This window comes from Pinus tabuliformis, chromosome 7 (genome assembly GCF_031772625.1).
Source record: "Pinus tabuliformis cultivar Carrire ecotype Pingquan chromosome 7, CPIR1, whole genome shotgun sequence".
Lineage (NCBI taxonomy): Eukaryota > Viridiplantae > Streptophyta > Pinopsida > Pinales > Pinaceae > Pinus > Pinus tabuliformis.
This window is the reverse complement of record NC_142293.1, coordinates 1,557,760,376-1,557,787,948: the sequence shown is the minus strand read 5'-3', so window position 1 is coordinate 1,557,787,948 and position 27,573 is coordinate 1,557,760,376. Positions and strand designations below refer to the sequence as shown.

The following is a 27,573-nucleotide window of genomic DNA, read 5'->3' as shown; positions in this document are numbered from 1 at the left end:
AAGAAATTTCACATATATACTAATATTCTAGAAAAATTGATAGGGATTAAATCCATTACACTTACTTTAAATTTTAAAAAGCTATTGTAAAAGTAAACCAACTTATTCAAGATACTTATTAATAATTAAATTTAAAATTTAAAAATCCAATATGAAGTCGCCTTTGTTGTAGATCTTCCATGGTTAATCTGTCATTGCTAATGGTTATATTGGTCACATCAATTGAGAAACACGGGCTTCAATTTATATATATCTCTCCAAATGCAGGCTTCGGCGTTTCCTCCATCCCAAAATATCTTTGCGTCTGCAATGCACTGCATCCTGCTCTGCTGATCTTCGATTGCATGCTCGCTTCATAGCCTTTCATTGATTCTCCACACATTTGCTTTCATGGCACTCTGCAAATGAAAATCACCAGAAATCCGGTTATCCTTATCGCTCCTCTCCTACCTACTCCTAAAGGGTTGTTATACCTTTCCAATCTAGATGATCAACTGATTCTCAGATTTCATATTCCCAACCTTCAATTCTATCGGTTCGATCCGTCGAAAAAGGGTGAGGATCCCGCCAAAGTTATCAGAGAGGTGCTTGTGAAGGTTTTGGTGTTTTACTATCCTTTTGTGGGAAGATTGAGAGAAGCGTCCTTCGGTAAGCTCCTCGTGGACTGCACGAGTGAAGGCATGATGTTTGTGGAAGCTGATGCCAATGTTTCCATGGAGGAATTCAGAGACCTGCACCCGCCCTTCCCCTGTTTGGCTGATCTGCTGCATGATATGTCGAGCTCGAAAACTAGTACCAATTCTCCCCTCCTCCTCATTAAGGTTAATTGATAACTCATTCTTTGATGAACGCAATTCATCTTCCAGTCGAAATTATTTTTTTTTAACGTGTTGCTTATCACGATATTTCAGGTAACGCGGTTGAGATGCGGAGGGTTCATTTTCACCCTTCGTTTGAATCACAGCATGAGCGACGCGCTTGGCCTCATTCAATTATTGAAAGCTATCGGCAAAATGGCGAGAGGGGCTGCGAGGCCTCCAGTTCGTCCAGTCTGGGAAAGAGAAATCCTCTGACCGCAGACGAATCCCACAGTTAAATTCCCCCACCATGAATATGATTAAATCGAAGACAAAGACGGGCAGATGGCGAACGTGAAGGAGATGAGGTAGAGTTCATTCTTTTTTGGGCCGAAGGAGATTGAGTTGCTGAAGAGACAAGAAGTAAGGCAAGGCAAGTTCCCGACCTTTGAAGTTCTATTGGCGTGTTTGTAGCGTTCGAGAACAAGGGCTTTCCAACCGTTGGAGGTACTACACGCCTAGGACCTTCATTAGTAGCACATGCAGACACTTAGTTAGAGCATTCACTGACATTCAAGGCTTCAACATTGGAATCTTCACCAGATTGGCACCTTTGACTGTCCATGCATGCATGGGACTACATGCAAGATCCTTTCTACATGATTTACTCCCTGATTTTGGCCTCCTTTCACTCCGCAACTGGCTAGTTCTCTCTAGAACTTGTTGTAGGTGTCAAGTCCTCTCATTGATCACCGCTATTGCGCATTACCTTGGTATCTTCACCCAGTGATGTGTATTAGTTGACTGTCATGTAGTATATCATGAGCATTGTAACCTATTTTATGTTAATCAATAATTCTTTTTGTTCTTTCAATTTTTTTTATTGTTTTTGCTCTGTAAAGCTGTCTGTTCAACCTTTACTAGCTAGATTCATCTCTGCAGGTTTTCTAACACATTTACATGGTATCAGAGCCCATAGGTTGGTAGATAAAAGGCGCACCAGTACTTTATTTTGCAGGTATTACAGCTTGTATATCGAAGATCGACATAAAATGGAGTTTCCCAAAGCATCAATCCTAACACCGTACAACTATCACGAATGGAAGGACCAAATGGCCTGATACCTTCATAAGAAAGGGTTGTATAGGATTACCATGGCTGCATAAGTGGAACCCACTTCAGCCATAGAGAAATCCAAGTACCTCAACTGCATGGATGAGTCGCACGGATCCATATGCATGTGCACCTCCCCAGAGTTGTAGTTTCATCTATCTGCATGCAGTACTCCCAATGAGATTTGGAAAAAGGTTGAAGAACTCTACAGGAAACAGGATGAGATGAAAGGACATCTACTCAAAGTGGAGCTACTCTCATTGGATCCATGAAACTATGACAAAATTCAAGACTTCTTCACCAAATATAATGATCTATTGCTGCAACTCAAGGGTTGTGGAATTGACAAATCCAAGGAGGAGAGTCGCCAAGTTCTCTCTATTATGTCAAAGCTCGGACTAGAATACTCTGTCTTTGTGTCTACATTTCATTCAGTAAGGCTCGCAACAGGTAAATCCTACACTATGCCTTCTCTCAAAGAGTACATGGAGTCCCTCACTTTTGAGCAAGATAAACTCATTGGCATGGGGAAAATCAAACCTCCAAAAGTGCATGCACTTGCTGTGCATGATGGCAGCCATAATAAAAATCACAGATCTGATTTAAATCAGAAAAATCAGCATCAAAAAGACAAGGGAAAAGCTCATTCCCATCCAAAGAAGGAAGGGTACACCAAGCCCTTCAATGACTCCTCCGGTTCCAGAAATGAGAAAGGGAAGAAAGGAGACAAATGCACCTACTGTCATCGAGGATTCCATCCGGAATCCTCTTCCATGAAGAAAAAAATTGACCAAATGGTAGAAAACCTTCAGAAGCACAACCTTGGGGACCACATCCCTCAGGGCGCTAAGAAGAAAACTGAGGATCTCCCACATGGGAAAGGTAACAATTTTCATGCTTTAGTTGCAATTATATCTTCCCCTGATGCATGGATTATAGATTCTGGTGCATCACATCATATGGCTGCTGCAAAGGAAGTCTATTCCTCTTTGGATGCATTCAAAGGACCTCCCATACTCATGGGAGATGACTCACCTATTGAGGTCACCGGAAAAGGTAGAGTGGAACTTTTACACGGAAGCTTTGAAGATTTTCTTCATGTTCCAAAACTTTCGGTAAATCTGCTTTCAATTTATCATATCACTCATTCTGGCATCGGAAAGAGAATGGAATTCACTCCAGATGCAATGAACATATATTACCTACATAGCATCTCCAAAATTGCAACCGGTGAGGTAAACAATGGAGCTAGACTGTATACGTTTTCTGAATTTATTGAATCTGAATCCTCCTTATTGATTACACATGTTCATGATAGTAGTAGGCTTTGGCACGAGAGGTTTGACCACTTAAATTACAGGTATATGCAACAACTAAGCAAGCATGAGATGGTGGAAGGCTTGCCAAATATCATTTTCTCCAAAGGAGTTTGTGAAGGGTGTGTCCTTGGCAAACATCCTAGAGAAACGTTTGACACCGGCAAGACTCACAAAGCATCCTCTCCTCTAGATCTGATCCATAGTGATCTCATGGGGCCTTTTCCTTATCCTTCCATCAACAAAGCAAGGTATGTGCTTACATTTATTGATGATTTCTCACGGTATACTTGGGTGTATCTTCTTAGGGCCAAATTTGAAGTTTTTGTGCACTTTGAAGATTTCAAAGCACTAGTTAAGACACAGTCAAAGAGAAAGATCAAAGCCCTCCGTACAGAAAATGGGGGGAATATGTTAACACAACACTTCAGAACCTTTGCCTTGAGTTCGGCATAAAGTTGTAGCACACAGTTCCATACACTCCACAAAAAAACAGAGTTGCTGAGAGAAAGAACCGCTCTATCAAAGAGATGGCTTCCTGCATGCTGCATGCTAAGTCACTACCTCATAAGCTATGGGCTGAAGCACTTAATTGCGCTAACTACATCCAGAACAGATCTCCTCATAGAGATGTCAAGGATCAGACCCCCTTTGAGTCTTGGAGTGACACTAAACCAGAGGTCACCCACTTCCGTGTTTTTGGCTCCCGAGCATGGGCCAAGATCCCCTCTGAAAAGAGGAAAGCTCTTGATCCACAGAGCATTGAGTGCATCTTTGTTGGATACGCTGATAGTGTGAAGCGATACCGACTCCTGATTTCCTCTACAGACAAGCTCATCATTGAGCGAAGTGTCCAATTTGAGGAAAGTCTCTCGCATGCACCTCAATTGCTGCATGCATACACCTTTTATCTACCTCATGACCAAGCTGATGACTCAATACACTCAGATGCAGATACAGAGCATGCAGATGCTGAGGTAGATCATGCAAATGTAGAGACAGAGTCTTCAGATACAAATCCAGTGCATGCATATGATGATCCACATCCAAGCCCAGATCGGGCTTCCAGTAGTGAATCAACTTCCCCTATCATAAATCAGAGAACAAGGAGCTTAAGTGAGGTATATGCACAAGACTACCTAGCTGTTAGAAATGGTCTTTTGGGGGATAATTCTGATCCGCGGAGGACTAGCTCAGAGTTTATTGAGCCTCCTCTTACCCTCACTACCACTGAACCAACGCCATCTTGGCATTGTCATTTGGTTCAGTCTTCTTATCAACAGTCTTATGCTGAGGCTGCTGGGCATCCCTCTTGGAAGTCCACCATGGAGGAGGAGTATAACTCCCTCCTTGAGAACCAGACCTGGGATGTGGTCCCCCTTCCTTCAGGAAGGAAACTTGTCCGATGCAAATGGGTCTACAGGACCAAGAGTGCTACATATGGGCAAATCACCAGACAGAAAGCCAGGCTAGTAGCCAAAGGATTCCAGCAAGTGCATGGCATTGATTATGATGAGACCTTTGCTCCAGTAGCAAAGATGGATTCCATACACCTTGCACTTGCCATTGCGGCTGTCCAGGGGTGGGAAGTAAATCAGATGGATGTGAAGAATGCATTTCTTCACGGAGACCTATCTGAGGAGATCTACATGGAGTAGCCACATGGTTTCATTCAAGATTCATCTTTGGTCTACAGACTGAAGAAGTCTCTCTACGGCCTTAAGTAGGCCCAGAGAGCTTGGTATGCGAAGATGGATTCTTTTCTCTTATCACAAAAATTTGAAAGATGTAAGTCTGATCCGAATGTTTACATGCTCAGGACACATGACTCTCTTCTTATCTTAGTTTTGTATGTCGATGATCTCTTGATCACCGGCACCTCGGCTTCAGCCATTGCTGTAGTCAAGAGGACCTTGCATGATAGGTTCTTGATGATGCACATGGGTCCATTACTTCTTCCTTGGTCTTGAGATCAGCAAGGATGCCACAAGCATCAAACTCTCTCAGGCTAAGTATGCACAGGATCTCCTCGAGAGATTTCACATGATTGGCTGCAAGCCAACACTGATTCCTTTTCTGTCTGGGGTCCGCCGTGAGGATGGAGGTGACACTCCATTAGTTGACAGTACTCTCTACCGACAACTAGTGGGGAGCTTACTGTACCTCACCCACTCCAGACCAGATCTCTCATATGCAGTAGGGGCAGTTTCCAGATACATGTAGGAGCCGCATGAGCTACACTAGAACGCTACCAAGTGCATCCTCCGATATGTGCAAGGCACCATCACCTTCAGGATTCACTATGCAGCAGGCACTGCATTAAATCTCTTTGGCTTCACAGTTTCTAATTGGGTGGGTGACAACATTGATCGCAAGTCCACCTCCGAATATTCACTCAGTCTAGGGTCTGGCCCTATATGTTGGTCAAGCAAGAAGTAGGCTGCTATTTCTCTCTCATCAGTTGAGGCCGAGTACAGAGGAGTAGTCAACATCACCATTCAGGCTCTGTGGCTACAACACTTCCTCACTGAGTTGGGCGTCTTGTTCCACCAGCCCACTGTCATCTGGTGTGACAACTAGAGCACTCTCAAATTTTGCAGGGATCCAGTACAACGACAGCGGACGAAGCACATAGAGATCCATATGCACTACATCAGAGACTTAGTACATGATCGGGTCATTGATTTGCAGTTCTTTCCTTCAGCAGAAGAGACTGTAGACATCTTCACCAAGACATTCACTGAGCAAAAGTTTCACTCTCTGCGCAATTGTCTTGGAGTGAAGGACATAGTTGCTTAGCAACTGTCTTTTCTTCCTCTTTTCTTTTGATTACATTGTATTTTGAGGGGGGGGTTTTCCCATGAGTTTTTCCCTCATTCCTCAATTTTAGTACAAGTTGCATTGTATTTTGGGTGACCTTTGGCCTTAGTTGCCAGGTCCCATTTTCTATTTTTCCCCATAGTGGTGTTCAAGGGGGGTGTTGGAGGTACTACACACCTAGGACCTTCATTACTGGCACATGAAAACACTTAGTTAGAGCATTCACTGACATGCAAGGCTTCAACATTGGAATCTTCACCAGATTGGTGCCTTTGACTTTCCATGCATGCACGGGACTACATGCAAGATCCTTTCTGCATGATTTACTCCTTGATTTTCTCCTCCTTTCACTCTGCAACAAGATAGTTCTCTCTCGAACTTGTTGTAGGTGTCGAGTCCTCTCATTGATCACCACTATGGCACATTACCTTGGGATCTTCACACAATGATGTGTATTAGTTGAATCTCATGTAGTATATCATGAGCATTGTAACCTATTTTCTGTTAATCAATAATTCTTTTTGTTCTTTCAATTTTTTTAGTGTTTTTTCTCTGCAAAGTTGTGTGTTCAACCTTTACTAGCTAGATTCATCTGTGCAGGTTTTCTAACACATTTACACCAACTACCCTCTGAGCAGGAAGTTCAGTTCATATTCATGCTGGATGGTCGAGCTAGATTCAACCCGTCGATTCTCGAAAACTTCTACGGTAATGTGATCATTTTCCTGTGCTTGAAGATGACCACAGGAGAGCTGGAAACCAAATCGTTGTCCTTCGCTGTGAAGTTGATCCGCCAAGCGAAAATGAGCGTGAATGGCGACTACATGAGATCAGTGATAGATTTGATGGAGTTGAGAGGGTGCCCTCTCTTCATAGTGGTGGGCATCTATGCAGTCTTGGACTGTACTAAGATCGGGTTTGGAGATGTGGATTTGGGGTGGGGAAGAGCAGCCTATGGCGGGCCAGCACAAGGTGGAGTGGTACCAATGGTAGTGGCGGGCTTGACAAGCTTCCTTGTCCCCTATCGTAACAGAAGTGGGGTGGAAGGCATAGTGGTTCCCGTATGCTTGCCCCCCGCTGCTATGAAAATATTTGAAACAGAAATCAATGAAGCTATCGAGAAATAAACAATTTAGCTCATGTATAAATGATTTTTTTTCCATTTGTTTTAGTGTGATTTTTTGGAAGTTTTCCAGTAGATTTTTCTAGTCTATTTTTTCTAAAATCTAGAAAAGTGTTTCAAGGTGCTGAATCCATATATACAATAAAAAACTAATTTAAATAACACAAATCAAAATTCCACCGCAATTTTTTCCACCAAACTCTAATTCCTTTCATTCATATAACTTGATAACATTAATTAAACAAATTACACGAAAAAACTATCATTTAATTGTTCACATCCTTGATTCCTTACCATATGTTTCCAAAGCACTCCACATTCATTCATTTAACTCGGTGACAACAATTGAACAAATTATAGGATCAATTAACTAAGAGAGCTATCATTTAACTGTTTTTTTTTAAACAAAAGTTGTAGAAACCTATTTTGAAATAAACCACATTTATTAACATAATAATTGAAATTTTATTATTTACGCTCATTGAAGGACTTTAATCACGACTTATTAGTATTTCTTTAAATGTTTTTAAATTTGCGACTTGATTTCAATGGCAGTGTATCTAGACAGTTTGTGTTGGGAATGAAAACGTACAAGTCATCATCATAAATCTGACAACTTTGATTTTTTGTGAATGAGAACTACAAGCCATTGACATCAATCTGACCACAAGTGGTTTGGTAATGGGTATTAAATGAGCGGGATTGTATTTGATTATTTTAGATAATTGGCGTGTTAAAATTCAATGGTGGAACTATAGGTATATATAGTCCTCGCTCATTTAATGCCTATCTCACCCCTTTCATTTTTAAATGAATTAGCAAATATATTTAAATGAGTACATAGATTTCAATTATAATTCATTGTTTTTGGAAAAAATAAATTATTTTTTATAAAATCAAAATATTTAAAGATAGATTTTGAATAAATTATGATATAATTTGTTATTTATTTTATTTTTTTTTGTTTTAATTATGATATAATTTGTTATTTATTTTATTTTTTTTGGGAAAACAATTAGAGTTACTAAGTTGTATTGTTATTAAATTTAATTTTGATGTTTTGGGGTCCAAATTTTTTTGAAACTTATTTAAAGCTTCAAATGATTATTTTTTAGTCAAAAATTTGTCAACAAAGTTCATAATACACTAAGAGCTTTCCAATTGAAAAATCACCTTAATAGGAGTTTGTTCGAGAAAGTTAATTTATATTGTTGACCAAAGTGATATTAAATAGATTTTAGGTCAATTCCCATTACTCACAATGTGGAGCTAGTCACACCTTGACCACCCTAATACTAAGTAGATGTCATCCTAACTAGCATCACTGAGAATGTGGAGTTACTGACATGTGGAATTTCAAAAAGGTATTAAAGAGTCTAAAACCTTCACATTGATTAGCTATTGATACATGTAAAAACTCTTAGCTTGAACTTAAATTATTATCATATCATGATAAAAATTGAGGTAAATTGGGTTAAATACTAGGTTTATAGAAAAAAACTTTGAAAGATAAGAAGGAAGTAGAAGATCATGTTAATGTAACAACCATTTAAAACATACATTATCCATGGAAACTCCATAGTGGAAGCATTTTCTTTATATTTTCAATTATACACATGTAAAAAGAGTAGAGCATATGCCTTTCCCCCAACTTGGATTTTTTATATTGGATTTTTTTCAAAGTACATCTTATATGTATGATAAGTTATGCGACATTAAATATGTGAATGAAATAAACACATAATCTCTCTCTCTCACACACACATATATATTCGAACTAGGTGTTAGCCCCAATGTTGTATGGAAGAATGATCTCTCTACTAGTGGGATGCTATGATGTTAGGATGGGAGAAATGTTGTCATTCTCTCCCCAACTTTTAACTTGATTGTCCTATTCAATAGTCTCTTTGAAGTCCTAAATTCCTCACATAAATTATAAAAATATGTCTTCACAAAGAATATATATATATATATATATATATATATATATATATATATATATATATATATATATATATATATATATATCTATATATATATATATATATATATATATATATATATATATATATATATATATATATATATATCTGTGTGTGTGTGTGTGTTTGATATTACTAGAAATACTAAATATTATCTTTTTATTTTATTCTAAGCCTAGGCCAGGGCTAGCCCCAATGTTGGATGGAAAAAACGATCTCCCTACTAGTGGGATGTTATGATCCTATAGATAGATTGTTTTTCCATTCAACATTGGAATTAGATGTATTTTGGGTAGTTGGGATAAATGTTATTATTCTCTTCCTAGATTTTATCTTTGTTGTCATACTCCATTCAACATTAGAATTAGATACATTTTGGGTAGTTGGGATAAATGTTATTATTCTCTTGTTAGCTTTTGTCTTTGTTGTCATACTCAATATTCTCCTAAAAGTCCTAAATTCCTTATCTATATATATATATATAGAGCTAGAAAAACTAAATATTATTTTTAGTTTTAAGAGAATGAAAAATAGAAAATTAAAATATTAAAAATTATTTTTCCTTAATGTGAGTGGTAGGTGAGAAAATTAAATATAAAAAATGGAAATTAAATATTAAAATATTGAAGAAAATAATTAAGATAATTTAAATTAGGGAAACAAAATAAATTTATGGTATTTTTATTTTAAAAAAATCAATTAATACTACTATATTATTATTAATTTTCTATTTCGTTTTAAACTATATATAAAATATACATAGTAACAAGGGGTTTACCATATGAAAAATCAATTTTTTTTCTTTTAATTTCAAAATAAAATTAGATTATTATTAATAAATTATTTAGGAGTGATGGCACCCAGCCCAAACGCCCTTATAACACTATGATATATGAAATGATTTGGTTTGTTTAATGAACGTGTGTGGAATGATTTATGCAATAGTTATGCGGTTGATTAAAACAAACAATAGAACGGACACATGTATGAATCGCACAAGATGTAACTTACGGTTGGTATGACATTTAATGAGTTCATTAAAACAGTCCTTGCCTGGGTAAGTGTGTTTCCCGCTCGAGCCTAGACTCTTCCCCCGGTTTGTCTACTCGTTTGGTCATTTTCCATTGTTGGCTGTGGGTTTGCTACCGAGCTCTGCAAGTCGGAATGTTGTGGTTATGCAGTAAATTGTGGGTGTTTCTTCTTGTCTGTCTCTGCATGCATGCGGGTGCTTGTTCCTCAGTCTGTGGCTTGTTCTGGTTCACCCAACGGTGGCTTGGTAAGTTCTCTGTCGAACTTCGGCTCCTCTCTGTCACAATGTCTTCAGGCTGTGCATGTAAACTTTGGCAGTGGCATTCTCATTTCAGTTGGCATTTCCAATAGTGGCTTGTTCTCAGGTTGGCGTTATGGTTTCCTTCGGCTTCTGCGCAATCTTCAGGTAAATGTCTTGTCCCTGCTTCAATCATCAACACTTCCTTCCTCAGTCGTTAATCTGGCTTGTTCCTTGTTCGCTACAGTCAATGGTTGTTGTTCTGGGAATGTTTCTCCACGATGCTACTGCGAGCTCTCAGGTATGGTCACAGTCCCTTGCTCTTGCTCTGTATTTTCCTTCCTTTTAATTGATGTTTGGCTGACTTTGGCGAATGTTGGCTCTACAGTATTGAGGGCTTCAGCAGGAGGGTCAACCAAGGCTCTTCTCAGTCCTATTTGGTAGGCTTTGCCACTCTACGATATTTTTGTTGGTTCCTTGTATGGCTCTGTCAACTCAGGTTCTCGTTCCTTAGTTTGTGTCTGTCACGCCTTCAAACCCTCACCTAGGGTTTCACCATTCTCGGTCGGTGCCTGCTCTGTTGTATTAGTTTATCGAAATCGAAACCCTTTTCTAGGGTTTGTAATTCAGGGTCTTGTAAGGATGTAACCCTCGGTATTTTATTCTTCTGTGACTCTTTTTGTGTCTCTGGAAATGAAAACGATATTGAAAGATGTAATGTTGCACATGTAAATTTACCTGTAATTTCCGTGGCTTGTATTCGCTGTCCCATCCTTGGAACTATTGTTGTATATCGTCGACTTATTTAATTAAACTGTTTGGAATTATTTTGTTGAATGCTGTAGATGTGTTGTCGATGAAATGATTACTCAAACTTGTTTTCTCAGCCAGTAATGATTCTGATTGGTGTTTGCGTTTTCTATTACGATGCCTGCAAACTCTTTGTTTTGTGCTGCTCCTTAGCACAATTAAATGAACTGTTTGTTCCCCTCAGGTAACACAACCGAAAAGGTTTACTTTATGGAACCTGTAACTAATAGCTATACATATTCAGATTATTCTCAGTTAGGTTTTTTTAACAAATACGAATAAACATACAGATGGACAATAGTCTAGATTTCTCTATTGATATTATTTTTGTTAGAGTGTGAGTGGTCTTCAACTGAACCCCTCTATAGTCTTGTCCTATTACATTTATAGCTACTCAGTTCCAGCTAATGAAACTGTATGATTGTTCTTTCAGTTGGGTTTTTATAGTTATTTGGTTATTAATCAGTTGTCCTATATTACGACAAGATTTTGTCTCCCAGTACATTTGTTTTTTTCTTTTCCTTTTAAAACAAAAAGGATAATCTTGGTTTGCTAACAATAGACAACACCAGATCCTAACTATGTAACGGTCTTTAACTAAATGAAAGTAAATAAAAGTAACAATCCTACATAATTTCCTGTTGACCATCATAAAAAAAACTCATAAAAGTAAATTCACTGTTCTTTGACCTGGCTGAGACTTCACCTGGTCATGGTGAGTTAGATGCTCCTGCATCAGGCTGCCAGGGCAAAAAGAAATCATGGCTTCGGTCCATGAGCTTCTCGACAGAAGTACTTGTCTGTTTGATCTGCCTGGCATCAAGCCACGAACTGTCCTCAATTGGACGATTCTTCCACTTGACCAGGTACTGTAAGTACTCCTTCCGCCGAGTTCGTTTCGCCACCTGAGTGTCGAGAATGCTCTCGATCTCGGGAGGTGGAACGTAAGGCATCTGTCTCTTCCAAGCTTCTCCTTCGTCCTGAGTGTCTCATGTGGGTCACGTGGTTCCTTCGTCTTCCTTCTCCTCTGGGTCGGCCGTGTAGGGAAACAAGTCTGTTACATTAAAAATAGGCGAAATGCTTATTCCTGGTGGCAATTGGATCTCATAGGCATTTGCTGCAAACTTCCGAAGAATTTTGCAGGGTCCTATTTTTTTGTACTTCAACTTATTGTACGTACCTTTAGGAAAACGTTCCTTGCGCAAATGTGCGAGGACTTCATCTCCTACATTGTACTGTACCTCCCTTCTCCACAAATCTGCTTGCTGTTTGTACTTTAAGCTACTGTCCTGCAATTTAAGTTTCACCTGTTCATGCAAATCCCTCATCGCGTTAGCGAAATCTTCTCCATCTGTGCTCCGCCTTTCTTGCAGTCCAAGATCCCGCAGTTCATGCACTCCGCGAGGATGCATGCCGTACAGGATTTGGAAAGGGCTCAAGCCTGTGTTGCGGTTAGGTGAATCGTTGTAAGCGAATTCTGCCTGCGCCAGCACTCGATCCCACATCTGCGAGTTCTCTCCCACTAGACTTCGCAGCAGATTCCCTAAGCTCCTATTTACAACTTTTGTTTGTCTGTCCGTCTGTGAATGGTAAGAAAAACTGTAACTCAGCTGAGCATTCATATTTTTCCACAGGGTACGCCAAAAATGTCCCGTGAATTTCACGTCCCTATCTGACAGGATGGATTTGGGTAATCTGTGTAACCTGACAATCTCGTTAAAAAACAAGTGGGCCATGTGAGTGGCATCACTAGTTTTCCTGCAACGAATAAAATGTGCCATTTTCGAAAATCTATCCACCACTACCATTACCGAGTCGTACCCTCGCTGTGTCTTAGGTAGGCCTAAGACAAAATCCAATCTGACTGAGTCCCATGGTCTGCCTGGAACAGGTAATGGTGTATACAGTCTTGCATTATGACTGTGACACTTTGCTAATTAGCACACTTTGCATCTGGCTACGAATCGCCGCACATCCCTCTGCATCCTCGGCCAAAAGTAAAAGTGTCTGAGCTACTCGAGTGTTTTATCCACGTTGAAATGTCCGTCCAAGCCTCTGCTATGCTTTTCTCGAATAAGGTTTTCCCTCATCGAGCAATCTGGTATATGGAGTATATTGGGATGTTTGTGACAGTTTGTTTGTGACTGTCTCTTGAATATGTTGGGCACATTGCTCAGCCCAAATGGCATGACCAGCCATTCATGCAACCCCTCATTCATCTTAAAGGTTGTCTTCCATTCGTCCCCCTCACGTATTCATATCTGATGGTACCCACTCTTCAAATCTATCTTGGAGAAATACACTGCCCCGCTTAAAAAATCCATCATATCATCCATTCGTGGTAGCAGAAACTTGTACCGAATGGTGATCTTGTTGATGGCCCTTGAGTCGGTGCACATCCGCCACTCTCCTCCCTTCTTGGGGGCGAGGATTGTCGGAACAGCACAAGGGCTTAAGCTCTCTCTTATCAATCCCTTGTCCAACAGTTCTTGCACCTGCTTCCTGATTTCTTCATTGTCCTTGGGGCTCATTTGGTATGCCGCTTTGTTCGGCAAACTGGCTCTGGGTATGAAGTCAGTGTGATGACTTATGCTCCTTTTGGGGGGTAACTTGTCTGGCAAGTCATCTACAACTATGTCCGTAAACTCCTCCAACATTTTCTGGATCTCCATAGGTAAATATGTTATCTCTGTATGCAATAACACTGTCCTGGCCTTCTTCACCACTGCGTAACCTATCTCACTGTCCTCAACCTGTCTTGAAAACTATTTTCCACTCACCAGCAATGCTCTGGTTTCACTTGTCTCAGCTGCCCCTTCTTCTTCTTTGATGGGCACAAGCATATGCTAGATTCCATCCTTCACGAATTTATAACAATTTGTCACTCCATCATGCGTCACTTTCCTATCGTATTGCCAAGGTCTGCCCAACAGTATGTGATAGACATCCATTAGCATGATGTCACAGACAAATTTGTCCTTGTATCTACCTATTTGAAATTCCACCTCGCTCTGTTCATCCACCAGTAACTGATGGCCTTTTTGCAGCCATGAAACCCTGTAGGGATTGGGATGCTTCAAACGTTTCAATTCCAGCTTTTCTACCATCTCTGTAGACACTAAATTGTCAGTACTACCGCTGTCTATAATTAATTTACAGCACTTACCTCGCGATTTACAAACTGTTCTGAATAAAGCCTTCCGCTGTGTCTGGTCGGTGACCTCTTTAACTGGTTTTAACAACACTTTATGCAGCACTAAAGCTTCCCCTATCTCTGGAACATTCTCCGCTTCTTGGGGAGGTGTTGTCGCTTCTTCCAGCTGTGCCACGTATGCACCCCGCTGTCCAGCTTGTTCTGCTTCCGAACACTCAAACGATCTATGTCCCCATTTATGACACCGATAACATTGGTAACCAACCCCTCTTCCTCGGCCGTTACCTCTACCCCGCTGGGATGACCTTCCACCCCTTGTACTATCACCTTTGTCTGCTGATCCAGAAGCTCTGGAACTGCTGCCTTCTTCATTGCTGCTAGCAGTCCGCCCTCTACCATAGGACTGGCCTTTCCCTCTGCTGGCTCCTCGTCCTCTCCGGGCATTCTGTCTTCTGGTGATTTTCTCCTCAGCCTTCATCGCACTCTGATACGCTTCCTCAGTGTTATTCGGTGACAAAATGTTGATTTCATCCAAAATATCCAACCTTAATCCATTAACATACCTAGCTGTCCTTTCTGCTGTATCCTCTGTATATCCGGCCCGCAAATTCACTCGATAGAACTCCTCGGTATATTCCCTTACCGTCAATCCTTTCTGCCTCAGATTCTGCACCTGCCTGTGCAGTGCAATCTGATAGTCCCTTGGCAGAAATCTGCCTTTTAACTTGGCCACCATCCTTGACCAGGTCTTGATCGGCAGTTTGTTCATTCTTTTCCTCTCATTTTGGACACTGTCCCACCATAGGGCTGCATGTCCTTTCAATTTCGTCGCAGCGAACCGAACTCTGCGGTCTTCGCTGACTTCCTCACACTCGAAGTACTTATCCATCTCACTAATCCAATCCAGTAAGACTTCAATAGACAGGCTGCCGTCATACGTCGGGAGTTCCAGTTTGGGTTTACTACTCGCCACTAGAACAAACTTCAACAATCTCACTTCTGCAGACTCACCTTCCTGTCCATCTGCTGCTGCTTCAGGTTCTTCCTCACTCTCGTCACCTATCTCCGGGTCTCATCGTCTACCTGCCTCTACTGCCTCCAAACAGGCAACGAGAATTCGAATCTCCTCTCGCAATCCTTCATCTGCCAATCTGCAAGCACCTCTGCCACCTCGGCCACGACCTTGTCGCCCCACTTCCATATCTTCAATAAACGTTTCCTGCTCTAATACCACTTTGATGGCAGCCAACCCAAACGCCCTTATAACACTATGATATATGAAAGGATTTGGTTTGTTTAATGAACGTGTGTGGAATGATTTATGAAATAGTTATGCGATTGATTAAAACGAAAAATAGAACATACACATGTATGAATCATACAGGATGTAACTTATGGTTAGTGTGACATTTAATGAGTTCATTAAAATAGTCCTTGCATGGGTAAGTGTGCTTCCCGCTCAAGCCTAGACTCTTCCCCCAGTTTGTCTGCTCATTTGGTCATTTTCCATTGTTGGCTGTGGATTTGCTACCGAGCTCTGCAAGTCGGAATGTTGTGGTTATGCGGTAAACTGTGGGCGTTTCTACTTATCTATCTCTGCATGCATGCGGGTGCTTGTTCCTCGGTCCGTGGCTTGTTCTGGTTCACCCAATGGTGGCTTGGTAAGTTCTTTGTCGCACTTCGGCTCCTCTCTGTCACAATGTCTTCAGGTTGTGCATGTAAACTTTGGCAATGGCATTCTCATTTCAGTTGGCATTTCCAACGGTGGCTTGTTCTCAGGTTGGCGTTATGGTTTCCTTCGGCTTCTGCGCAATCTTCAGGTAAATGTCCTGTCCCTGCTTCAATCATCAATGCTTCCTTCTTGAGTCGTTAATCTGGCTTGTTCCTTGCTTGCTACAGTCAATGGTTGTTGTTCTGGGAATGTTTCTCCACGATGCTACTGCGAGCTCTCAGGTATGGTCACGGTCCCTTGCTCTTGCTCTATATTTTCCTTCCTTTTAATTGATGTTTGGTTGACTCTGGCGAATGTTGGCTCTACAGGTATTGAGGGCTTCAGTAGGAGGGTTCAACCAAGGCTCTTCTCGGTCCTATCCGGTAGGCTCTACCACTCTATGATATTTTTGTTGGTTCCTTGTATGGCTCTGTCAACTCAGGTTCTCGTTCCTTAGTTTGTGTCTGTCACGCCTTCAAACCCCCACCTAGGGTTTCACCATTCTCAGTTGGTGCCTGCTCTGTTGTATTAGTATCGAAATCTAAACCCTCTTCCAAGGTTTGTAATTCAGGGTCTTGTAAGGATGTAACCCTCGGTATTTTCTTCTTTCGTGACTCTTTTTGTGGCTCCGGAAATGAAAACGATATTGAAAGATGTAACTTTGCACATGTAAATTTACCTGTAATTGTCGTGGCTTGTATTCGTTGTCCCATCGTTGGAACCACTGTTGTATATCGTCGGCTTATTTAGTTATACTGTTTGGAATTATTTTGCTGAATTCTGTAGATGTGTTGTCGATGAAATGATTACTCAAACTTGTTTTCTCAGCCAGTAATGATTCTGATTGGTGTTTACGTTTTTTGTTACGATGCCTGCAAACTCTTTGTTTTGTGCTGCTCCTTAGCACAGTTAAACGAACTGTTTGTTCCCCTCGGGTAACACAACCGAAAAGGTTTACTTTACGGAACCTGTAACTAATAGCTATACATATTCAGATTATTCTCAGTCAGATTTTTTTAACAAATAGGAATAAACATACAGATGGACAACAGTCTGGATTTCTCTGTTGATATTATTTTTATTAGAGTGTGAGTGGTCTTCAACTGAACCCCTCTATAGTCTTGTCCTGTTACATTTATAGCTACTCAGTTCTAGTTAATGAAACTGTATGATTGTTCTTTCAGTTGGGTTTTTACAGTTATTTGGTTATTAATCAGTTGTCCTATATTACGACAAGATTTTGTCTCCCAGTACATTTGTTTTTTTCTTTTCCTTTTAAAACAAAAAGGATAATCCTGGTTTGCTAACAACAGACAACACCAGATCCTAACTATGTAACGGTATTTAACTAAATGAAAGTAAATAAAAGTAACAATCCTACCTAATTTCCTGTTGACCATCATAAAAAAAACTCATAAAAGTAAATTCACTGTTCTTTGACCTGGCTGAGACTTCACCCAGTCATGGTGAGCTAGATGCTCCTGCATCAAGGAGATATAAAACTCAAGGTAGAAAAAAATATTATAACAATTTATAGTCTATAATCCAAACACAATTCATCAATAGAAAATAACAAGATAGAAAGAAATACAACTAACAAAAAGAATAGAGACTAGTGGAAGATGATTTTTGTTCGAGCGCAATATCTAGAGTTACATCCTTTGTTGTTGATGTCCGCATGTTTGCAATGGAGATTCTCAAATTTTAAATAGGATTTGTTACAATATCATGGGCTAATAATATGGCTTATTAATACTAGATGCCCAAAAAAACCCATAACTCACTTGTTTATATGTCATTTTTTAATTAATAAATTTAATTAAAAGGGAAAAAAATAACACAACTGTTTTGGAGATAAATATCAAGATTTGATTTGTGTAAATTATTATCAATGTTCTAGAATATTCCTTGTAGGTTAAATCCTTCCACCTAACACAACCATATAAAATTAAGTGGTTGGTAAATTCCCATATACATTAATCTATAATAGGAAACAAAAAACTTATTACATGACACATCTCACATTGCTAAAATTAAAAAATCATAAAACTAATTAAATTATAACTTTATTATTATACAACTTGAGTGGCCTAATGGTTAAGAGCATGTGTTTCCTAGTAGGAGGTCACAACCAGAGGGGGGTAGAGTATGTATGCCTTCGAAGACTTTAGCAGATAAGGGAGGTGCATCCCTTGTCCCACAAACAAGGGGCTCTCATACACCAATTTGGTCTTTGGCCATGACTTTAAAATCAAATATATTATTACTAACAATTGCACTAGATGTCGCAAATGAAACACCGTAAGGCATAAATTCGAGAAGAATAACATGAGCTTGAACACCTACTAATTCTACACCTTAAATGCCCACTATGTGGCAAGAATGACACCTTGAAGCACTTGTTCTAGTTTTGAAAATATGCTCATTTTAAGGTTAGGACCTCCTTGCTCTCATCTAATATTCCCTCAAATATTTCTGTATTGGGAGATTCTCTCCCTTGGGCCATATATTTTCACACAACACAACACTAGATTAGAATTGGTATCTTATATCTTTGGAACACAACAAACATATGTGCATCAAGTGATTTTTAGCATACTGTTGATGTACTTCACAAAAAGGGTCTCTCATTTGTGCATATTTGAGTCTTCATATCCAAGTGCAAATGTGGAGGGGGGGATGGAAATAATCCACCTACATTAGTTAATGGGCTACTAGATAATGCACAATGAACAAAGTGCCCCCTCGAGGATATTCTCTAGCACACTACACACTCTCAACCTTCAAGCAACAACATTAACATAAAGGAATTCAAGTTGTAAGAGAGTGTCAAGAGAAGAAAAGGCATTGACCCACAAAAAGAACCCTAAAGTGGTCTCTCACTTTGAAAAATTTCCTACTATTCCTCTGTCCATCATGACGAACCCACACATGACAATTATGGATAGCTGATACTAAGCCCACAACTGAAGGTTTGGGGCCTCCTCCCAACGATGAAGACTCTCCTCCTTGAATGGGTTTAATTCTTGTAACATCATGGTCTATCCACTAAGTTTGACCATCTGCATCAGTTGAGAATATATGAATCTTATTCATTGGGATTGTTATATTTCTTCTTATTAACCTTGTGAAAACCCCCTCGTGTTTCTAATCCAAGAGAAAGTGGAGTCACATCCAGTAAAATAAGTTCCCCTAAATTAGCCCGCAAAATTCCACTTTGGATGGCAACACCCATTGTTATAGCCTCATCTAGATTAACACATTTACTTGGCACATTTCCAAAAATCTCAACAACAATCTCTTGAACCCTTAGCATCCGGTACATTCCTCCCATAAGAATAACTTCATCCACTTCCAATGTGGTAATCCCTATTTTTTATGGACAATTCTTGGAAGGGATTCTTGTTCACTCAATTAAGTGATTTGCTAAGATTTTTGAAGCAACCACCCATTGAAGAAGCAGACTATTACATCATTGCGCATTAGTTCAAAAGTTGATAAAATAATTTTTTGTTCAGTGATTCAACAATGGCCCATAAAATTTGACATCCCTACCAGATTTCATCAACACAACAAGTCACCCATGATTGAAATGGATTCATATCAATTAAGTCATATCACAAAAACCTAGTTTTGGTTCAATATCTTCATATTAGTAAAGTCATGTTAGTATGAACTAATTTTTATTGGATGGTTTAAATTGATAACAAATTTAACTAAACATTTGGAATTTACATAAAAAAGAATCTCCACAATTTCAATCAAACAGACTAAACAATATTCTTCATGGGACCTTATTATTGTGGATAAGGTGACAATAAAAAAAATGAACCAGCTGATCAACATGCCTAAAACAAATACAATGAAGAATTCAAGCACTCTTTCAAGGTAGATCCACTCATTTGATAAAAAACATGGATAATACACAAGAAGTTCAAGTATAAACCATGTTTAACAAAGTGAAACTAAATAGTTAGTTTCCCATAAAAATGGAAGTCCTTATCTGTATTAAGGTTACAATTCTATATAGGCAGTGTACTACAGATTTGGAGAATGTGTCAAACATTAGCTAGAACACTAAATATATCTTGCAATTACAGACATCACATTTATATCAATTCATGTATTCTCTAAAATATACAAAGTTGACACCACATCAAAATTTCCTTCTCATTGCTCACTGAATATAAGCATTCAACTCCATATGTTCAAAACAATACAAAATTATCCAATCCACTGGGTTGCGATAGCCTGTGCTTAGCCTATAGTGCATGAAAAACATAAACACAAAGCTTCACTAGAGAAGCAGAATAAGTTGTCTGAATTTTATATCTAGGCAGTGGTACTATAAATAAATATATTGAATAAGATCCCAATGGTTCTATTAATACATGTGTCGATTAATTTTAAATCACATTTTGGATAACGTGCTAAAATTCCTCAGCCTGCCAAAATCATTTGTAAGTACACCATCACAATGAGCAACTGATTCAGATAATGAGTATTACAATCAGTCCATTGTTCTGGCAAAAGGATTGGATTTTACAATCTTTGATATCCAAGAGGAAGGGATGAGATTGAGTTACTGAAAGCACCTTGCCAATCTGATTGGATGCTCATTCTTGAGGATAGTGACAAGATCCATAGCCTGAACCCGAACAACACATGATCTAACCAGTCAGACCCTCATTTTAATAGTTTATATTGAAAATTTTAGTGACCTGCAAGCTGGTATCTTCATGGCAATTTTGGTTTAAAATTTTGAACTATACATTATCAGAGTGAATATTGTGCATAAATTAGAATATAGAAGAATAATTCCATGTCCAATTCCCAATCTATGAAAATTTAATGTATGGAATCATATTAAATATGAAGCATAGAAATAAATAATGCATCATACTTTTCAAGTAGCCAAAAAAAAGGAAAAATTAAAGGAAGACATTCCCTAGAAGAGAAAATGAGTGGAATAATCCTTACTTGGATCAGTAAATGTGACCATATTGGTGCCTTTGAAATCACAATTCTAGTAGTTTCTACCGTGAATCTGATAGTAACTATTCATTGTATATGAAGCACAGGCATGAACAATATTTGGATTATAGTAAGGTACACCTTGACGAATTGAAGCACGATTTGCACCACCCATCCCATAAGAAAAATCAAAAGACTCTTGAAGAACATTTGGATCAGAACATGGTTTGGCGATCCAATAAAAAAACACTGCCAAGGCCTCCCCTTAAACCTTTTGGTCTTCCTGAGAATAAATAAATCGTGTTAGGTGGTGGGTTTGCAAGAGGAAAATATGGTGGAGGAGGAGATGCACACCAACCACAACTCAAATCTACATCATATACTTTTGAACCATCCGGGTTTAGCAGCCCAAAGTTCCTCTCAGTGGTTGGCCCTAGTTTATGGTTCTCATTAAAAGGTGAAAAAATAAAGGTCTCTATGACTCTATAGGCCTCATTGGAGTTCCTTCATTGGAAGTAACATGTTTGATGACACTGGAGTTATAATTTCTATAATTCTTAGGATTCAATCCTATATCATCTGGGTATCCTTTGGAAGGCCAACCAATTACAGGGATAGTGTCATTTTGACCCAAAGCAGCCATAACAAAGTAAATGGAATGAATTTGAGCATCTAGCATATTGTTATAGGTGAACCCTTTTGGATCTTAAACCCCTAGAGACTACCCAAACATCAAATAGTCCATTGAAACTTCTTTGGGGTTGTCTCCCTTTGCAAAATAAGGATATGCATTCAACATGAATAGAACACCTGTATCATCCAAGAATTGGAGGGGAGGATTCATAATTGGTAGGAAACTAGTAGAAAATGTGGAGGCCGAAGGAGGAAAGGAACTTGAAAGGATATCCATATGGTGTGGAGTAGATACCTTAATATTGTCATCCAAGCCTAAAGAAACCAAACTAGAATTAATTTTATATTGCAAGCACTAGTTTAGAGTCTAATGACCCATAATTATTTGTAAGGACCTCATTCCCTATGGTTATCATATATATTAAGGTTGAACGGTAGTAAGTAGAAATCCTGTAAGCCACCCAAGCTTGGATTGTAGTTGGACTTTCACTTATCCTCTGGACTTTCTCATTCGCAAGACCCACAACAACTACAATGCATGTGTTGGAAAATGCTTACAATATAGAGGAATCTAAGTTGTGGATCTTGACTCTATTGACAATGATGTTTCCAAGCATCTTGGCTACTTGCTTCGGTGATAGCAAATTATTCCTTTTTGTTCCATAGTTTACACCAATTCTAGGGTTTGGTTGTGGTGATTCCTCCAGCTCGTTTTCTCATGCAATGTGCAATACCAAAAAACATACAACCATAATCCACATTAACCCAAATTTTGGCCTTAATAGGAACCCTTCAAATTTCAAAAACCCACATTAACACAACATGTAGCCACTTATGCTTCAAAACACCGAGTCTGTATATATATTCAATGGATAATGAAGTTCTTAGATCGATTTCTTACCTGTTGAAATCAAAATAATCAAAATATAGACAACAACTAGTAGAGTTTTATATGAATGCAGTCTCTGACAATCCATCTTGAACAAAGATACAATCGTTATACCTTCAATGCACCTTTAGACTACTACCCTTATTGGCTTAGAATAATTAATTCTTGAATTATTTGTGCATTACACCATACCAACTTCTTTTTCTGAAATTTGCTTCTAAATCCGAGACCAAGATATTGTCTAATCCACCCCATACACCTTCTTCTAGAACAAGCCTCTCGTTTGAATTAATCAGGTGTATACTATCTTATAACATGAACCCTAAAAAGTTTCTACAAATATGGTACAACACCATACACACCACATCACTATCTACCATGAAAGCATGTCACAATAGAACCTAGCCATTATAGATAATTAATTAAAATATATTGATATTAAGCATGGTTTATTTATCAACTCAGGAGGGAGGGAGGCAGGTAAAATAGTTTTGTTTTGCGGGAATTTCAAGCCTCGCTTTGATCAGTGGTCATGGAGAGAGTGGTTATTTATGTCACTAGATTCTATAACTAACATTAACACTATTAAAAATAATTAATTTTGTAAACTAAATCTCTATCACTCACTTAATTATTTGCACAATTATATAAATTAAATGGTTGGTATATATGATAGGAATCAATCCATAATAAGCATCAAAACACTTACCTCACTTTACAATGGAAATTCCTAATTTCTAAATAGACTTATTACAATACCATGAGCTAATACCATGGGTTATCAATACCACATGCCCAAAAAAATATAACACACATTCATATAAGGCTTTTTTAATTTATCAATTTAATTAAAATGACAAAAAATAATAATTACTTTGAACATAAATCTCAAATTTTGACTTATATATCACTTTGAATATTCTAGAAAATTTGACTTGTATATATTATTACAAATATTCTAAAACCTTTAATAAAAATTATGTCCCTACTTAATAAATATTATTTAAATTAAAATTTTATAATCTCTATTATAAAACAAAAAACAACCTTATTAATAAAATTATTAATAATTAAATTACAATTTTAAAAACCTCGTTCCAAAACAATAAACATACGAGCCCACATTGTACGGGTCACATCACCTAAGAAAAGGCTTCAATTTATATATATATATATATATATATATATATATATATATATATATATATATATATATATATATATATATATATATATATATATATATATATATATATATATCAATATATATATATATATATATATATATATATATATATATATATATCTCACCAAACACTCGCTTCGTCGTCTTCCCTATCTCGAAACAAGTGTGCAACGCACTGCATCCTTCTCTGCTGATCTTCGATTGCGTGCTTGTGTCATATTTTTTCAGTGATTCTCGATACCTTTGTTTTCATGGCTGCTCTGAATATGAAGGTCACCAGAAAGTTGGCTGTCCTTGTCGCTCCTTCCCTGCCTACTCCCAAAGGGTTGCTATACCTTTCCAATCTAGATGATCAACTGTCTTTCAGATTTCATATTCCCGTCTTCCAATTCTATCGCTTCAATCCATCAAATAAGAGTGAGGATATCGCCAAAGCTATCAGAGAAGTGTTGGTGAAGGATTTGGTATTTTACTATCCTTTTGCCGGAAGATTGAGAGAAGCGCCCTTCGGTAAGCTCCTCGTGGACTACATGAGCGAAGGTGTGTTGTTTGTAGAAGTTGATGTTGATGTTTCCATGGAGGAATTCGGAGACCTGCACCCGCCCTCCCCTACTTGGAAAAACAATTGAACAACAATCGGTCCCACGTTGACTTTCCCTTTTTGAACATGCGCTTCACTCTATGCCATTGATCAAAGCGTGTTGGATCCAATGGTTCACAACGGTATCGGCCAGGGAACTTGTGCGACACTTAACCGCCCTTACAGAGCCGATATGGTTTATAATTATAAACTCTTCATCTATAAGATTTTGGGTCTGGATTTGAGATTATCATCTGATCATCTTAAAACCCAATATCCATTGGACAACAGAGTCCATCAAATCCTATGGCTAGCGGTTCTTCAACTAACACGCGGGTTAAAAACAGGCCTAACCCCGTCGTTGACTATGATGTAAGTAGTTGAAATTTAGATCGATGGTTAGGATGGAGTACATGCCTTCAACCACGATCAAGCCTTTCTATGCTCTTCTACCCCCGCCATTAATACTAATGACCGTGATTAACACATAAACACTGATATTTACAATTAAAGTGTGAAAACAGGGAAAATACCTGATTTAGTTTCAGAATGCAAATACACAGAGGTAAACGAGATTTTTTACCAGGATTAACACACAGATGCACACTAAATCAAATTCCTTCAATATAATAACAGTTACAGAGTTGTGGCCCTCTTGACTCAATTACAACAATTTAACAGACCTCTGTTTCAATCTCAAAAACAGACCTTGATAAATTTGTACTAATTTTCATTGATGACATTTTAATATACTCTATGAATCAGCAGGAGCATAAAGAACATATGAGAATAGTATTACAAACGCTACAGGAAAATCAATTATATGCTAAATTCAGCAAGTGTGACTTTTTCAAAGATCTGATTCTGTACTTGGGTCATGTTATTTCAATCGATGGAATAGCGGTATATCTGGAGAAGATCAAAACAATCATGGAATGGATAGCCCCAAAGAATGTCGCTGATATCAGATAATTCTTGGGTTTAGCTGGGTACTACTGTCGATTCATTGAGGGATTTTCAGAAATCGCCTTTTCAATGACCTCCTTACAAAAAAAGGGGCGTGCTTTCAAATGGACATCCGAGTGTGAGAAAAGTTTTGAAAAGCTAAAACACCTTCTTACCACCGCACCAGTGTTAAAAGTGGCAGATCCGGAAAAGTCTTTCGTGGTTTGCACAGATGCAAGTAAAGAGGGTGTTGGTGGAGCGCTGACACAAGAAGGAAATGTTATTGCTTATGAATCATATAAATTGAAGGAATATGAACAACGATATTTTGTGTATGACCTTGAGTTGACAGCGGTAGTGCATGCACTTAAAATGTGGCGACACTAGTTGGGGAAGAAATTCTTGCTATTAACTGATCATAACAGCCTTACAAGTTTCTTCAACAAATCTAGCTTAAACGCTCAACAAGCCAGATGGACAACATTCTTAAGCGAATTTGATTTCGACATGAAACATCTTAAAGGAAAGGAAAATCGGGTGGCCGACGCATTGAGCAGAAAAGTACATTGCATTTATGAGGTCCAAATGAGCCAAGAAAGCTAAAATATCCATGAAATCATAAAGGAAGCAGCTATGAAAGATCTAGAGTATACCTTCCTCTGGCAAAAGACAAGGGAGGCCCTGTTGAAAAAGGAAGCATCCGAATTTGAAATAGATTCTGACAATCTTCTTACTTTTAAAAACAAAATTTATGTCCCTAACCAAAACTTGGTTAAACAATTGATATTGGATGAATTTCATAGAAAACCATGTGCTGGTCACCCGGGGTACCAGAAATTATTTTCAGCCATCAAAAAAGGGTATTATTGGCCTGGGTTAAGGAAGGATATCATTGAATATTTGTCCAAATGTTTGGAGTGCCAATTGGTGAAGGCAGAACATCAACATCCCGCAAGTTTGTTGCAGCCATTGCCCATTCTGGAATGAAATGGGAGACCATATCTCTGGATTTTATCACTGACTTACCTCGTACCAAAAAGAAACATGACTCAATTATGGTGGCAATAGACAAATTGAGTAAAACTACTCACTTTATACCCGTGAAATCCACTTACAAAATTGTAGAGATTGTAGACATATTTATGAAGGAGATTTTTCGTTTACACGAAATACCCAAAGTGGTAATCTTCGATAGGGATGTAAAATTTAATCCACCTTTTGGAAAACTCTCTTTTCAGGATGTGTACTCAGATTCAATTTAGTACCGCCTATCACCCCCAAATGGACGGACAAACTGAACGAGTAAATCAGGTGTTGGAGGACATGCTACGCATGTTCGTGATGTAGCAGCCACGTAACTGGGAGTATTATCTCCATTTAGTGGAATTTGCATATAATAATGGACATCATGAATCATTAGGCATGAGCCCCTTCGAGGTGTTGTATGAAAGAAAGTGCAGGGTGCCCATATACTGGAATAACCCAGCTAATAAACTAGCATTGGGTCCTGACATGCTAGTAGAAATGGAGGAGACTGTTAAGAAGATTTGGAGAAATCTAAGGGTAGCCCAAGATAGACAAAAAGTGAATGCATATAAAAAGAGATCATGCAAATAATTTCAATTGGGGGATCGCATATATTTAAGGGTAAAACCCCAAAAAATCTTCTTACAGTGGTAGGGTTGCGCTAAGTTAGCACCTCGATACTGTGGACCTTTTCAAGTCTTGGAGTGAATGGGGTCGGTAGCCTATAAGCTTGCGCTACCTAGCCACATTCGGGTCCATAATGTGTTACGTGTATCCTTACTAAAAAAGTGTGTGTATAACCCTCAACACATTATTAACTAGGAAAACATTCAGGTAACCAGTGAAGTGAGATATATGACTTTTAGAGATATTTTTTATTATTATTTATTTAGTAGAGTCATGACTGTGAGATGTTAAGTACAGGTCGAACCAGAAGGAGAGTTACTGGAATAACCTCTTTGTATTCTCGACCAGAGAGAAACCACCCTGCGGAAGCGAGTCATCACCCAAGTTAAAGTGCAGTGGAAGCACTTTGGCCCGGATGAAGCCACCTGGGAAGAAGAAGAATTTATGCAGAAAGCTTATCTGGCGTTGTTTTCTGAAAGTTGAAATGAACACTAGGGACGGTGTTCCTCATATGGGGGGGGGAGATGTAACACCCCAAAGTTCATGAAATTATTAAGGTTAATAAGTTAATCTTATTACCTATTACTTTAAGTTTTATTACATTATATTGTGTAACAATA

At 38.5% G+C, this 27,573-nt stretch overlaps 1 protein-coding gene across 1 annotated transcript; it reads left to right on the top strand.

Annotated features, from left to right (window-relative positions):
- The first annotated feature begins 404 nt into the window (after positions 1–404).
- LOC149253918 (benzyl alcohol O-benzoyltransferase-like) lies at positions 405–7,173 on the top strand. The gene is made up of 3 exons (XM_089454624.1): positions 405–821; positions 912–1,049; positions 6,685–7,173. Exons 1-3 carry the CDS (start codon positions 405–407, stop codon positions 7,171–7,173), a joined length of 1,044 nt encoding a protein of 347 aa, XP_089310750.1.
- Positions 7,174–27,573: the final 20,400 nt, after the last annotated feature.

What these genes read in the sequence shown, in the direction of transcription:
- LOC149253918 (XM_089454624.1), top strand. Translation starts at nt 405, where the DNA reads ATGAAAATCACCAGAAATCCGGTTATCCTTATCGCTCCTCTCCTACCT. An exon ending in CTCCCCTCCTCCTCATTAAG is followed by an intron (nt 822 to 911) that starts GTTAATTGATAA and finishes ACGATATTTCAG; the next exon opens with GTAACGCGGTTGAGATGCGG. An exon ending in CGAGGCCTCCAGTTCGTCCA is followed by an intron (nt 1,050 to 6,684) that starts GTCTGGGAAAGA and finishes CCCTCTGAGCAG; the next exon opens with GAAGTTCAGTTCATATTCAT.